The 16,642-nt window shown below is 48.3% G+C and overlaps 1 protein-coding gene across 5 annotated transcripts in view; it reads right to left on the bottom strand.

Annotated features, from left to right (window-relative positions):
* ARMC3 (armadillo repeat containing 3) overlaps positions 1–16,642 on the bottom strand; it is a 287,743-nt gene that overhangs the window by 80,967 nt on the left and 190,134 nt on the right. For all 5 annotated transcript variants that reach the window (XM_063921586.1, XM_063921589.1, XM_063921588.1 and 2 more), the window contains one exon: positions 315–451. In XM_063921586.1, the coding sequence (XP_063777656.1) occupies positions 315–451 (137 nt within the window). The remainder of the gene's footprint in view (positions 1–314; positions 452–16,642) is intronic.

Genomic DNA, 16,642 nt, shown 5'->3' with positions numbered 1-16,642 from the left:
GGTGACAATTTGCATGCAGGAGGTGTGAGAAAGGTTGGGGCTACCTGCTTAATTTTTGTCTGCTGGAAGGCTTCATCTCAGGACCAGCCTGCCCAGGTCATGAAGGGGGCGGAGCTTAAGCCTGCATTAATGTCTATGCAGTGCTGCCTGTCACTGTTGCTGAGTGGCTCTGTACCTATGCTTATCTACCCATGACCGCAAAGGCTAAGGGCAGATATGAAAGAAGAGGGGAGGTGCAATAATGTTTTGCCTAGGGGAAACTTCTCCCCTTAGTCTGTCTTTGCTGACAGATGTTATGTTAATGTCTTACTTACCCCAATCTATACAGTTCAGCTGCAGTCAAGTCATCATTTGCACACACAGCAATAGCCCAGCATGCATTTCTTCTAACCTCGTCATGATTGGAGTGGAGGAGTTTTACCAGATGGGCCAGTCCACCTGCATTTCTGAACTAAATGAGAGACATATTTAGTCAACACTATTTCCACTCTACAAAAACAAGAGAAGATGGAGACTGAGGCCCAAATGCAATAGACTCGAATTAGCTGGTCCTAGTGTGACTCCAGCGATAAACGATCACTAGATTTAAAGCGGCAATTAGTTTTAAGGCAAAACCAGGTTGTTATTACCTTGAAACTAATTGCTGCTTTAAATCTAGAGGCTATATTGCTACACTCACGCTTGGACTAGCACATCGGAGATAATGTATTTCACTTTATTTTGCCTGGGTTTCATTTTGTGCTGTACTTTTAATGGGACACATTCTGCAATTTACAGTTGCGCTGGGGTATGGAGAACACTTTGACGTACCATCTAGGCACACCGGTGTACCAGGGTGTTTTGCACTGTGCATTAACTGTTTTGCAAATTACCTACATCCAGAGATTATTCAATGCACCTGGACAAAATACCTTACACTCAAAGAACTTAGATAATACCAATCCTCAGCTGACTGCTAATTGTCAGCCACTCCATATTTAGGCATCTACTACAAAAAAGGCAGTGCGAATGACAACTATATACGCAGCATTAAAGATCTCTATTAGGGGCTTATTTATTAACCCCAAACATGATATCAATATTCAGAAAAAGATTATTTTTGGAAGGAATTATGCATTTTTTAGCATCAATGCTCATGGACTTCAAGCAGTAGAAATTGAATAAGATTCAAGGTCATGCCTTGTGTTAGTAAATAGACCCCTAAATCTCTTCTAAGTATTGGATGGAGATAAAGTCCCACCCAACCAGCTCCTAACTGCCATGTCACAGGCTGGGTTTTAAAAATGACAGTTAGGAGCTGATTGGCTGGTACTTTATCTCCATCCAAGTCTTAGTAAATAGACCCCTTAATCTAAAAGCTGCAGGAAGGGTTCTTTACAGTAGGTGTAGTGGAACTATGGACTGGACTCCAAAAAGAATTACTGTAGCATTGGCACGGTTTATTCATAAAATGATTAGACTTATTCCTTGGAAAACGGAGCCCAAGGGTATACAGTCATTAGGAGAACTAAGTTAACGCATTAAAAGATTCTTCTTACAGGACTTTTCCTAGTTTCTATTATGGTGTTACCACTCAGAAAGGTACCATATTTTGTCTTTTTTTTCCCATATTTCCTTTATCATCTCCCAGAGCTTTCCTGTGATGTAACTGAACATGGGGTGTGAGGCTATTTGTGGCATGACAAGGTATGCAATGGACAGAAAAAAAAGGTAAAGAATTAGCTTGCATATAGCTGGAGAGATAATATAAATGAAATGTGGTTAATTTGCCGGCAGTCGGTATCCCGACGCCAGAATCAAGACACCAGTCACAATGCCGGCAACGCAATTCCAAAATGGTCAGGAGACCGACATCGGAATTCCAACTGTCAGAATCTTGACCAAAGTAAGTATACTGCCTCAGTTAGGTTTAGGACCGGATGGGGGGGGGTTAGTTTAGCCGCCCCCCAGGGAGGTTAGGGTTAGGCTGTGGGAGGCGGAAGGTTAAGCTTAGGCTGCAGGGAGGGGGGGTTAGGTTTAGGCTGCAGGGGAGGGTTAGGTTTAGGTTGCGGGGAGGTGGGGTTAGGTTTAGGCACCACTGAAGGGAGGTTAGGGTTAGGCACTGTAGGGGGAGGTTAGGATTAGGCTGCGGAAAGGGAGGGTTAGGGGAGAACATCCCCAACTCACCCCTGTCAGCATTGCAACCTTCAGTATTTCGGTGTCGGTCTCCTGAATGCCAGGATACCAAGCGCCGGGATATCATACTGATTCCATATAAACACGCAATTAAGAAAATAGCATTTTAGAGGTCACAGCAATTGAGGAGGATTGCTGTACCCTGCTAAGCTAAACTGAGTTATGTCTTCTTTTTTTTTTTTTTTTACCATCCTTGAGACCGAATCAGCTTGAGATTATAAAGGAGTTGGAGTGACCTTTATGGGCATAAATCAGACTATGTACTTTTATATAATATAATATGGCATTTGCTTTTGGGAATAAAACAACTATTTGCTAAAAATAAAACCAGAAGACATTAGCTTACACCAAAGGCAAATATATCACTTTACACTGTTAAATGTATCACTTAACAGCAAACTGCATAGGACATCATAGCCGGCTTTCACGGCACTAAGGCACTGTACCCTTCACTTTGATTGATCTATGTGCCTGATGAAAGTGCTAAAAGTTCCTACAAAAGCACTTTATCATCTTGTCATTTCTAAAGGTGATTTGCCCTCTTGTCAAAAAATTAGCATGGATGCAAAATGAAAAGTAGCCATAGATAGAGGGTGCATTGGTTTCATGAAAACACCAACTACATCATAGTAAACACGGTCAAGTGCCATAAAAACCATAAAAACCACCACTGTGGTAACATTAACACTGTGGCATCAAGTCACTGCGCTGTTAGAGGAAAAAGACAAATGGGCAAAGACTGGCAATTTGTCTACAATAAGAGCATGAGGCATAATATGAACTGGGAGTTCTATGTGGTATAATGTGAACTGGGGGCACTGTGCAGTATGTGAACTGGGGGTACTGTGTACTATAATGTGAACTGGGGGCACTGTGTGGTATAATTTTAACTGGGGGCACTGTGTGGTATAATGTGAACTGGGGGTGCTGTGTGGTGTGGTATAATATGAACTGGGGGAACTGTGTGGTATAATGTGAACTGGGGGCATTGTGTTGCATAATGTGAACTGGGGCCACTGTGTGGCATAATATGACCTGGGGGCACTGTGTGGTATAATGTGAACTGGGGGCACTGTGGTATAATGTAAATTGGGGGCACTGTGTGGAATAATGTGAACTGGGGGCACAACAATATGGCATGATGTGAATGGATGTGCCACGTGTGCTACAATGTGGCATAATATGACTGGGCATTACCAAACAGCAAATGCTCGTGTAACATCCCATGCAACGTTTTGTGCGATTGCGCCCATAGAAAAGTGCAGAGTTAGGCAGCCAAGCTGGTATGCCAGCTTCAGGGGTTCAGATGTTTGCAGTGGCTGATGGGAGAAATGGGGCAGATTGAGGGAGTACCTCGCTAAAAGCCTGTCAGATGCTAGTGCAAATAAATTTTACTGGAATAATAAGATTTTACTCACCGGTAAATCTATTTATCGTAGTCCGTAGTGGATGTAGGGACTCCGTAAGGACCATGGGGATTAGCGGCTCCGCAGGAGACTGGGCACAACTAAAGAAAGCTTTAGGACTACCTGGTGTGCACTGGCTCCTCCCACTAAGACCCTCCTCCAGACCTCAGTTAGGATACTGTGCCCGGAAGAGCGGACACAATAAGGAAGGATTTTGAATCCCGGGTAAGACTCATACCAGCCACACCAATCACACCGTATAACTCGTGATACTATACCCAGTTAACAGTATGAAATATAACTGAGCCTCTCAACAGATGGCTCAACAATAACCCTTTAGTTAGGCAATAACTATAAACAAGTATTGCAGACAATCCGCACTTGGGATGGGCGCCCAGCATCCACTACGGACTACGAGAAATAGATTTACCGGTGAGTAAAATCTTATTTTTTGTGACGTCCTAAGTGGATGCTGGGACTCCGTAAGGACCATGGGGATTATACCAAAGCTCCCAAACGGGCGGGAGAGTGCGGATGACTCTGCAGCACCGAATGAGCAAACTCTAGGTCCTCCTCAGCCAGGGTATCAAACTTGTAGACTCTTACAAAAATGTTTTAACCCGACCAAGTATCAGCTCGGCAAAGTTGTAAAGCCAAGACCCCTCGGGCAGCCGCCCAAGAAGAGCTCACTTTTCTCGTGGAATGGGCTTTTACAGAATTAGGGTGCGGCAGTCCAGCCGCAGAATGTGCAAGTTGAATCGTGCTACAGATCCAGCAAGCAATCGTCTGCTTAGAAGCAGGAGCACCCAGCTTGTTGGGTGCATACAGGAGAAATAGCGAGTCAGTTTTCCTGACTCCAGCTGTCCTGGAAACATATACTTTTCAGGGCCCTGACTACATCCAGTAACTTGGAATCCTCCAAGTCCTAAGTAGCCGCAGGCACCACAATAGGTTGGTTCACATTAAAAAATTATACCACCTTAGGAAAGGAATTGGGAACGAGTCCTCAATTCCGCCTTATCCATATAAAATACAGATAAGGGCTTTTGTATGACAAAGCCGCCAATTCTGATACACGCCTGGCCGACACCAAGGCCCACAGAATGACCACTTTCCACGTGAGGTATTATAGCTCCACGGATTTAAGTGGCTCAACCCAATGCGACTTCAGGAAATCCAACACCACGTTGAGATCCCACGGTGCCACTGGAGGCACAAACGGGGGCTGACTATGCAGCACTCCCTTAACAAAAGTCTGAAATTCAGGCAGTGAAGCCAGTTCAATTTTGGAAGAAAATCGATAGAGCCGAAATCTGGACCTTAATGGAACCCAATTTTAGGCCCATAGTCACCTCTGACTATAGGAAGTGCAGAAATCAACCTAGCTGAAATTTCTCCTTTGGGGCCTTCCTGGCCTCACAGTACGCAACATATTTCCGCCATATGCGGTGATAATGGTTTGCGTTCACTTCTTTCCTAGCTTCAAATAGCGTAGGGATAACTTCCTCCGGAATTCCCTTTTCCTTCAGGATCCGGCGTTCAACCGCCATGCCGTAAACGCAGCCGCGGTACGTCTTGGAACAGACAGGCCCCCTGCTGCAGCAGGTCCTGTCTGAGCGGCAGAGGCCATGGGTCCTCTGAGATCATTTCTTGGAGTTCTGGTTACCAAGCTCTTCTTGGCCAACCCGGAACAATGAGTATAGTTCTTACTCCTCTCCTTCTTATTATTCTCATTACCCTGGGTAAGAGAGGCAGAGAAGGGAACACATACACCGACTGGTACACCCACGGTGTTACCAGAGCGCCCACAGCTATCGCCTGAGGGTCATTGACCTGGCGCAATATCTTTGTAACTTTTAGTTGAGGCGGGACGCCATCATGTCCACCTGTGGCCTTTCCCAACGGTGTACAATCATTTGGAAGACTTCTGGATGAAGTCCCCACTCTCCCGGGTGGAGGTTTCTTAGTTGTCCACTCCGGGAATGAATACTGCTGACAGTGCTAACACATGATTTTCCGCCCATCGGAGAATCCTTGTGGCTTCTGCCATCGCCATCCTGCTTCTTGTGCCGCCCTGTCGGTTTACATGAGCGACCGCCGTGATGTTGTCTGACTGGATCAGCACCGGCCGGTGTTGAAGCAGTGGTCTAGCCTGACTTAGGGCATTGTAAATGGCCCTCAGTTCCAGAATATTTATGTGTAGGGAAGTCTCCTGACTTTTCCATAGCCTTGGAAGTTCCTTCCCTGTGTGACTGCCCCCCAGCCTCGAAGGCTGGCATCCGTGGTCACCAGGACCCAGTCCTGTATGCCGAATCTGCGCCCCCCTAGAAGATGAGCACTCTGCAGCCACCACAACAGCGACACCCTGACCCTTGGAGACAGGGTTATCCGCCGATGCATCTGAAGATGCGACCCGGACCACTTGTCCAACAGATCCCACTGGAAAATCCTTGCATGGGACCTGGCGAATGGAATTTCTTCGTAAGAAGCTACCATCTTTCCCAGGGCTCGCGTGCATTGATGCACCGACACCTGTATACGTATTAGGAGGTCTCTGTCTAGAGACAACAACTCCTTGGACTTCTCCTCCGGGAGAAACCCTTTTTATCCTGTTCTGTGTCCAGAACCATACCCAGGAACAGTAGACGCGTCGTAGGAACCAGCTGCGACTTTGGAATATTCAGAATCCAGCCGTGCTGTTGTAGCACTTCGCGAGATAGTGCTACTCCGACGAACAACTGCTCCCTGGACCTCGCCTTTATAAGGAGATCGTCCAAGTACGGGATAATTATTTCGGCCATTACCTTGGTAAATACCTCGGTGCCGGGGACAGACCAACGGCAACGTCTGGTATTGGTAATGACAATCCTGTACCACAATATTGAGATACTCCTGGTGAAGAGGGTAAATAGGGACATGCAGGTAATCATCCTTGATGTCCAGTGATACCATGAAATTCTCCAGGCTTGCAATAATCGCCCTGAGCGATTCCATTTTGAACTTGAACCTTCGTATATAAGTGTTCAAGGCTTTCAATTTTAGAATGGGTCTCACCGAACCGTCTGGTTTCGGTACCACAACATTTTGGAATAGTAACCCCGGCCTTGTTGAAGGAGGGGTACCTTGCTTTCACCTGCTGGAAGTACAGCTTGTGAATTGCCGCCAGTACTACCTTTCTCCGAGGGCAGCCGGCAAGGCTGATGTGAGGTAACGGCGAGGGGGAGTCGCCTCGAACTCCAGCCTGTATCCCTGTGATACTATTTGCAGAACCTAGAGATCCACCTGTGGGCAAGCCCACTGGTCCCTGAAGTTCCCGAGACGCGCCCCTACCGCACCTGTCTCCACCTGTGGAGCCCCAGCGTCATGCGGTGGACTCAGAGGAAGCGGGGGAAGATTTTTGATCCTGGGAACTGGCTGCTGGTGCAGCTTTTTTCCTTCTTCCCTTGTCTCTGTGCAGAAAGGAAGCGCCTTTGACCCGCTTGCTTTTCTGGAGCCGAAAGGACTGTACCTGAAAATACGGTGCTTTCTTAGGCTGTGAGGAAACCTGAGGTAAAAAATTTTCTTCCCAGCTGTTGCTGTGGATACGAGGTCCCAGAGACCATCCCCAAACAATTCCTCACCCTTATAAGGCAGAATCTCCATGTGCCTTTTACAGGCGGCATCACCTGTCCACTGCTGGGTTTCTAATACCCTTCTGGCAGAATGGACATTGCATTAATTCTGGATGCCAGCCGGCAAATATCCCTCTGTGCATCCTTTATATATAAGACAACGTCTTAAATATGCTCAATGTTAGCAAAATATTATCCCTGTCTTAGCGTATTAATATTATCTGACAGGGTATCAGACCACGCTGCAGCAGCCCTATTTATGCTGAGGCAATTGCAGGTCTCAGTATATAACCTGAGTGTGTAAATACAGACTTCAGGATCGCCTCCTGCTTTTTATCAGCAGGTTCCTTCAAGGTGGCCGTATCCTAAGACGGCAGTGCCACCTTTTGACAAACGTGTGAGCGCCTTATCCACCCTAAGGGATATCTCCCAACGTGACCTATCCTCTGGCGGGAAAGGGTACGCCATCAGTAACTTTTTAGAAAATAAGAATTTACTCACCGGTAATTCTATTTCTCGTAGTCCGTAGTGGATGCTGGGAACTCCGTAAGGACCATGGGGAATAGCGGGCTCCGAAGGAGGCTGGGCACTCTAGAAAGATCTTAGACTACCTGGTGTGCACTGGCTCCTCCCACTATGACCCTCCTCCAAGCCTCAGTTAGGTACTGTGCCCGGACGAGCGTACACAATAAGGAAGGATTTTGAATCCCGGGTAAGACTCATACCAGCCACACCAATCACACCGTACAACTCGTGATATGAAACACAGTTAACAGTATGAAACAATAGAGCCTCTCAACAGATGGCTCAACAATAACCCGATTTAGTTAACAATAACTATGTACAAGTAATGCAGATAAACCGCACTTGGGATGGGCGCCCAGCATCCACTACGGACTACGAGAAATAGAATTACCGGTGAGTAAATTCTTATTTTCTCTAACGTCCTAGTGGATGCTGGGAACTCCGTAAGGACCATGGGGATTATACCAAAGCTCCCAAACGGGCGGGAGAGTGCGGATGACTCTGCAGCACCGAATGAGAGAACTCCAGGTCCTCCTCAGCCAGGGTATCAAATTTGTAGAATTTTGCAAACGTGTTTGCCCCTGACCAAGTAGCTGCTCGGCAAAGTTGTAAAGCCGAGACCCCTCGGGCAGCCGCCCAAGATGAGCCCACCTTCCTTGTGGAATGGGCATTGACAGATTTTGGCTGTGGCAGGCCTGCCACAGTATGTGCAAGCTGAATTGTACTACAAATCCAACGAGCAATAGTCTGCTTAGAAGCAGGAGCACCCAGCTTGTTGGGTGCATATAGGATAAACAGCGAGTCAGATTTTCTGACTCCAGCCGTCCTGGAAACATATATTTTCAGGGCCCTGACAACGTCTAGCAACTTGGAGTCCTCCAAATCCTTAGTAGCCGCAGGCACCACAATAGACTGGTTCAGGTGAAACGCTGACACCACCTTAGGGAGAAACTGGGGACGAGTCCTCAATTCTGCCCTATCCATATGGAAAATCAAATAAGGGCTTTTACAAGACAAAGCCGCCAATTCTGATACTCGCCTGGCAGAAGCCAAGGCCAATAACATAACCACCTTCCATGTGAGATATTTCAGATCCACGGTTTTTAGTGGTTCAAACCAAAGTGATTTTAAGAAAACTCAACACCACGTTGAGATCCCAAGGTGCCACAGGAGGCACAAACGGGGGCTGACTATGCAGCACTCCTTTTATAAATGTCTGAACTTCAGGTACTGAAGCTAGTTCTTTTTTGAAAGAAAATCGACAGAGCCGAGATCTGTACCTTAATGGAACCCAATTTAAGGCCCATAGTCACTCCTGCTTGCAGGAAATGCAGAAATCGACCTAGTTGAAATTCCTCTGTTGGGGCCCTTTCGGCCTCACACCATGCAACATATTTTCGCCATATGCGGTGATAATGAGTTGCTGTAACCTCTTTCCTGGCTTTAGTAAGCGTAGGAATTACTTCCTCCGGAATACCCTTTTCCTTCAGGATCCGGCGTTCAACCGCCATGCCGTCAAACGCAGCCGCGGTAAGTCTTGGAACAGACAGGGCCCCTGCTGCCGCAGGTCCTGACTGAGTGGCAGAGGCCATGGGTCCTCTGATATAAATTCTTGAAGTTCTGGGTACCAAGCTCTTCTTGGCCATCCACGAGTATCGTTCTTACTCCTCGCCTTCTTATTATTCTCAGTACCTTTGGTATGAGAGGCAGAGGGGAGAACACCTAAACCGACTGGTACACCCACGGTGTTACCAGAGCGTCCATAGCTATCGCCTGAGGGTCCCTTGACCTGGAGCAATATCTTTTATAGCTTTTTGTTAAGGCGGGACGCCATCATGTCCACCTGTGGCCTTTCCCAATGGTGTACAATCCTATTGGAAGACTTCTGGAGGAAGTCCCCATTCTCCCGGGTGGAGGTCGTGTCTGTTGAGAAGATCTGCTTCCCAGTTGTCCACTCCGGGAATGAACACTGCTGACAGTGCTAACACATGATTTTCCGCCTATCGGAGAATCCTTGTGGCTTCTGCCATCGCCATCCTGCTTTTTGTGCCGCCCCGTTGATTACATGGGCGACTGCCGTGATGTTGTCTGATTGGATCAGTACCGGCTGGTTTTGAAGCAGAGGCCTTGCTGGCCTCAGGGCATTGTAAATGGCCCTCAGATCCAGAATATTTATGTGTAGGGAAATAACCTGACTTGACCAAAGTCCCTGGAAGTTTCTTCCCTATGTGACTGCCCCCCAGCCTCAAAGGCTGGAATCCATGGTCACTAGGACCTAGTCCTGTATGCCGAACCTGCGGCCCTCTTGAAGATGGGCACTCTGCAGCCACCACAGTAGAGATACCCTGGTCCTTGGAGACAGGGTTATCAGCCTATGCATCGGAAGATGCGATCCGGACCACTTGTCCAACAGGTCCCTCTGAAAAGTTCTTGTATGGAACCTGCCTAATGGGATTGCTTCGTAAGAAGCTACCATTTTTCCCAGGACTCGCGTGCAATGATGCACCGCTACCTATTTTGGTTTCAGGAGGTCTCTGACTAGAGATGACAACTCCTTGGCTTTCTCCTCCGGGAGAAACACTATTTCTGGTTTATGTCCAGAACCATCCCCAGGAACAGTAGACGTGTCATAGGAACCAGCTGTGACTTTGGACTGTTTAGAATCCACCTATGCTGTTGTAGCACTTTCCAAAATAGTGCTACCCCGACTACCGACTGCTCCTTGGACCTCGCCCTTATAACGAGATTGTCCAATTACGGGATAATTACAACTCCCTTTTTTTTGAAGGAGTATCATCATTTCGGCCATTACCTTGATAAAACACCCTCGGTGCCATGTACATTCCAAACGGCAGTGTCTGGACTTGGTAATGGTAATCCTGTACCACAAATCTGAGGTACTCCTGGCGAGGATGGTAAATGGGGACATGCAGGAAAGCATCCTTGATGTCCCGGGATACCATGTAATCCCCCTCGTCCAGGCTTGCAATAACCGCCCTGAGCGATTCCATCTTGAACTTGAATTTTTTTATGTTCAAGGATTTTAAATATAAAATGGGTCACACCGAACCATGCGGTTTCGGTACCCCAACCCGTGTGGAATAGTAACCCCGTCCTTGTTGAAGTAGGGGCACCTTGAGTATTACCTGCTGGGAATACCGCTTATTAATTGCCTCTAGCACAGCCTCCCTGCTTGAGGGAGTTGTCAGCAAGGCATATTTTAGGAAACGGCTGGGGGGAGACTTCTCTAATTCCAGCTTGTACCCCTGAAATACTACTTGGAAGAAACAGGGATCCACCTGTGAGCGAGCCCACTAATTGCTGAAATTTTTGAGGCGGCCCCCCACCGTACCTGGCTACACCTGTGGAGCACCCGCGTCATGGTGTGTACTCACAGGAGGCGGGGGAAGAATCTTGATTCTGGGAACAGGCTGACTGGTGCAGCTTTTTCCCTCTACCCTTGTCTCTGTACAGAAAGGAAGCGCCATTTGACCCGCTTGCTTTTCTGAAGCCGAAAGGACTGTACCTTTTTCTGTGAGGAAACCTGAGGTAAAATTATTTCTTCCCAGCAGTTGCTGTGGATACGAGGTCCCAGAGACCATCCCCAAATAATTCCTCACTCTTATAAGGCTCTCTATGCGCTTTTTAAGTCCGCATCACCTGTCCAGTGACAGGTCTCTAATACCCTCCTGACAGAATGGACATTACATTTATTTTGGATGCCAGCCGGCAAAATATCCCTCTGTGCATCCCCCATATATAAGACAACGTCTTTAATATGTTTTTATGTTTGCCAACTATTATCCCTGTTTGACAGGGTCACCAACCACGCTGCAGCAGCACTATCTGCAGGTCTCAGTCTAGTACCTGAGTGTGTAAATACAGACTTCAGGATAGCCTCCTGTTTTTTTTATCAACAGGTACCTATTAAAGTGGCCGTATCCTAAGACGGCAGTGCCACCTTTTTTGACAAACGTGTGAGCGCCTTATCCACCCTAGGGGATATCTCCCAGCGTAACTTATCCTCCTGGCGGGAAAGGGTACGCCATCAGTAACTTTTTATAAATTACCAGTTTCTTAACGGGGGAACCCACGCTTTTCACACACTTCATTTATTCATCTGATGGGGGAACAAAACACTGCCTGTTTTTTCTCCCCAAACCTAAAACCCATTTATAGAGGTTAAAGTCAGAAATGTATAACACATTTTTTATTGCCGGGATCAAGTCACGGATTGGATTGTGTATATGTCTCCACCTTGTCGACACTGGAGTCAGACTCCGTGTCGACATCTGTGTCTGCCATCTGAGAGAGCGGGCGTTTTTGAGCCCCTGATGGCCTTTGAGACGCCTGGGCAGGCGCGGGCTGCGAAGCCGGCTGTCCCACAGCTGTTACGTCATCCACCCTTTTATGTAAGGAGTTGACACTGTCGGTTAATACCTTTTACCTCTCTATCCACTCTGGTGTCGGCCCCACAGGGGGCGACATCACATATATCGGCCTCTGTTCCGTCACCATATAAGCCTCCTCATTCAACATGTCGACACAGCCGTACCGACACACCGCAGACACACAGGGAATGCTCTAAACGAGGACAGGACCCACAAAAGCCCTTTTGGGGGGACAGAGTGAGAGTATGCCAGCACACACCAGAGCGCTATATACTGCAGGGACAAACTGAGTTATGTCCCCTATAGCTTTATATCTATATATATAATGTATACTGCGCCTAAATTTAGTGCCCCCTCTCTCTTTTTTTAACCCTTGTAGACTGCAGGGGAGAGCCAGGGAGCTTCCCTCCAACGGAGCTGTGAGGGAAAATGGCGCCAGTGTGCTGAGGAGATAGGCTCCGCCCCTTTTTCGCGGCCTATTCTCCCGTTTTTTATGGACTTCTGGCAGGGGTATTTACCTCATATATAGCCCCTGGGGCTATATATTGAGGTATTTTTGCCAGCCAAGGTGTTTTTATTGCTGCCTCAGGGCGCCCCCCCCCAGCGCCCTGCACCCTCAGTGACCGGAGTATGAAGTGTGTGAGAGGAGCAATGGCGCACAGCACTGCAGCTACCTTGGTGAAGACTGAGTCTTCATGCCGCCGATTTTCCGGACCATCTTCTTGCTTCTGGCTCTGTAAGGGGGACGGCGGCGCGGCTCCGGGACCGAACATCAAGGCTGGGCCTGCGGTCGATCCCTCTGGAGCTAATGGTGTCCAGTAGCCTAAGAAGCCCAATCCGGCTGCAAGCAGGCGAGTTCGCTTCTTCTCCCCTTAGTCCCTCGCTGCAGTGAGCCTGTTGCCAGCAGGTCTCACTGAAAAGAACAAATTCTAAGACTATAACTTTCTAAGAGCTCAGGAGAGCCCCTAGTGTGCATCCAACCTCGGCCGGGCACGAAATCTAACTGAGGCTTGGAGGAGGGTCATAGTGGGAGGAGCCAGTGCACACCAGGTAGTCTAAGATCTTTCTAGAGTGCCCAGCCTCCTTCGGAGCCCGCTATTCCCCATGGTCCTTACGGAGTTCCCAGCATCCACTAGGACGTTAGAGAAATTACCAGTTTCTTATCGGGGGAAACCACGCTTCTTTACACACTTCATTCATTCATCTGATGGGGGAACAAAACACTGGCTGCTTTTTCTCCCCAAAAATAAAACCCCTTTTATGTGGTACTTGGGTTCATGTCAGAAAATGCGTAACACATTTTTCATTGCCGAGACCATGTAACGGATGTTCCTAGTGGATTGTGTATATGTCTCAACCTCGTCGCCACTGGAGTCAGACTCCGTGTCGACATCTGTGTCTGCCATCTGAGGTAACGGGCGTTTTTTGAGCCCCTGATGGCCTTTGAGACGCCTGGGCAGGCGCGGGCTGAGAAGCCGGCTGTCCCACAGCTGTTTCGTCATCCAGCCTTTTATGTAAGGAGTTGACACTGTCGGTTAATACCTTCCACCTATCCATCCACTCTGGTGTCGGCCCCACAGGGGGCGACATCCCATTTATCGGCCTCTGCTCCGCCTCCACGTAACCTTCCTCATCCAACATGTCGACACAGCCGTACCGACACACCGCACACACACAGGGAATGCTCTGACTGAGGACAGGACCCCACAAAGTCCTTTGGGGAGACAGAGAGAGAGTATGCCAGCACACACCAGAGCGCTATATAATGCAGGGATTAACACTATAACTGAGTGATTTTTCCCCAAATAGCTGCTTGTATACATATATTGCGCCTAAATTTAGTGCTCCCCCCTCTCTTTATAACCCTTTGAGCCTGAAAACTACAGGGGAGAGCCTGGGGAGCTGTCTTCCAGCTGCACTGTGAAGAGAAAATGGTGCCAGTGTGCTGAGTGAGAAGCCCCGCCCCTTTTTCAACTGACTTTCTCCCGCTTTTTCTGGAATACTGGCAGGGGTAATTTTACATCTATATAGCCTCTAGGACTATATATGATGTAGATTTGCCAGCCAAGGTGTCATATATTGCCCTCAGGGCGCCCCCCCCAGCGCCCTGCACCCATCAGTGACCGGAGTGTGAGGTGTGCATGAGGAGCAATGGCGCACAGCTGCAGTGCTGTGCGCTACCTTGGTGAAGACCGAAGTCTTCTGCCGCCGATTTTCCGGACTCTTCATGCTTCTGGCTCTGTAAGGGGGACGGCGGCGCGGCTCCGGGAACGAACACCAAGGTCGGGTCCTGCGGTCGATCCCTCTGGAGCTAATGGTGTCCAGTAGCCTAAGAAGCCCAAACTACCACCTGTTAGGTAGGTTCGCTTCTTCTCCCCTTAGTCCCTCACTGCAGTGAGTCTGTTGCCAGCAGATCTCACTGTAAAATAAAAAACCTAAATATACTTTCTTTCTAGGAGCTCAGGAGAGCCCCTAGTGTGCATCCAGCTCAGCCGGGCACAAGAATCTAACTGAGGTCTGGAGGAGGGTCTTAGTGGGAGGAGCCAGTGCACACCAGGTAGTCCTAAAGCTTTCTTTAGTTGTGCCCAGTCTCCTGCGGAGCCGCTAATCCCCATGGTCCTTACGGAGTCCCAGCATCCACTTAGGACGTCAGAGAAATTTCCAATGACCAAGAAGTGAGTGTCCTCTTCGGTGCACTTGCTCACATAAAATAAGAATTTACTTACCGATAAATCTATTTCTCGTAGTCCGTAGTGGATGCTGGGAACTCCGTAAGGACCATGGGGAATAGCGGCTCCGCAGGAGACTGGGCACAAAAGTAAAGCTTTAGGACTACCTGGTGTGCACTGGCTCCTCCCCCTATGACCCTCCTCCAAGCCTCAGTTAGGATACTGTGCCCGGACGAGCGTACACAATAAGGAAGGATTTATGAATCCCGGGTAAGACTCATACCAGCCACACCAATCACACCGTACAACTTGTGATCTGAACCCAGTTAACAGCATGATAACAGAGGAGTCTCTGGATAGATGGCTCACAACAATAACCCGATTTAGTTAACAATAACTATGTACAAGTATTGCAGATAATCCGCACTTGGGATGGGCGCCCAGCATCCACTACGGACTACGAGAAATAGATTTATCGGTAAGTAAATTCTTATTTTCTCTGACGTCCTAGTGGATGCTGGGAACTCCGTAAGGACCATGGGGATTATACCAAAGCTCCCAAACGGGCGGGAGAGTGCGGATGACTCTGCAGCACCGAATGAGAGAACTCCAGGTCCTCCTCAGCCAGGGTATCAAATTTGTAGAATTTAGCAAACGTGTTTTCCCCTGACCAAGTAGCTGCTCGGCAAAGTTGTAAAGCCGAAACCCCTCGGGCAGCCGCCCAAGATGAGCCCACCTTCCTTGTGGAATAGGCTTTTCCAGATTTTGGCTGTGGCAGGCCTGCCACAGAATGTGCAAGCTGAATTGTATTACAAATCCAACGAGCAATAGTCTGCTTAGAAGCAGGAGCACCCAGCTTGTTGGGTGCATACAGGATAAACAGCGAGTCAGATTTTCTGACTCCAGCCGTCCTGGAAACATATTTTCAAGGCCCTGACTACGTCCAACAACTTGGAGTCCTCCAAGTCACTAGTAGCCGCAGGTACCACAATAGGTTGGTTCAGATGAAACACTGAAACCACCTTAGGGAGAAAATGAGGACGAGTCCTCAATTCCGCCCTGTCTGAATGGAAGATCAGATAAGGGCTTTTACAGGATAAAGCCCGCCAATTCTGACACGTGCCTGGCCGAGGCCAGGGCCAACAACATGACCACTTTCCATGTGAGATATTTTAACTCCACAGATTCAAGTGGTTCAAACCAATGTGACTTTAGGAACCCCAAAACTACATTGAGATCCCAAGGTGCCACTGGAGGCACAAAAGGAGGCTGTATATGCAGTACCCCTTTTACAAACGTCTGAACTTCAGGAACTGAAGCTAGTTCTTTCTGGAAGAAAATTGACAGGGCCGAAATTTGAACCTTAATGGACCCCAATTTTAGGCCCATAGACACTCCTGTTTACAGGAAATGCAGGAATCGACCTAGTTGAAATTCCTCCATCGGGGCCTTACTGGCCTCGCACCACGCAACATATTTTCGCCAAATGCGGTGATAATGCTTTGCGGTTACATCCTTCCTGGCTTGATCAGGGTAGGGATGACTTCATCCGGAATGCCTTTTTCCTTCAGGATCCGGCGTTCAACCGCCCTGCCGTCAAACGCAGCCGCGGTAAGTCTTGGAATAGACAGGGTCCTTGCTGGAGCAGGTCCCTTCTTAGAGGTAGAGGCCACGGGTCCTCCGTGAGCATCTCTTGAAGTTCCGGGTACCAAGTCCTTCTTGGCCAATCCGGAGCCACGAGTATAGTTCTTACTCCCCTCCGTCTTATAATTCTCAGTACTTTTGGTATGAGAGGAAGAGGAGGGAACACATACACTGACTGGTACACCCACGGTGTTACCAGAGCGTCCACAGCTATTGCCTGA

Source organism: Pseudophryne corroboree, chromosome 5 (genome assembly GCF_028390025.1).
Source record: "Pseudophryne corroboree isolate aPseCor3 chromosome 5, aPseCor3.hap2, whole genome shotgun sequence".
In the NCBI taxonomy this organism is placed as follows: Eukaryota; Metazoa; Chordata; class Amphibia; order Anura; family Myobatrachidae; genus Pseudophryne; species Pseudophryne corroboree.
This window is presented reverse-complemented; position numbering and strand designations above follow the sequence as displayed.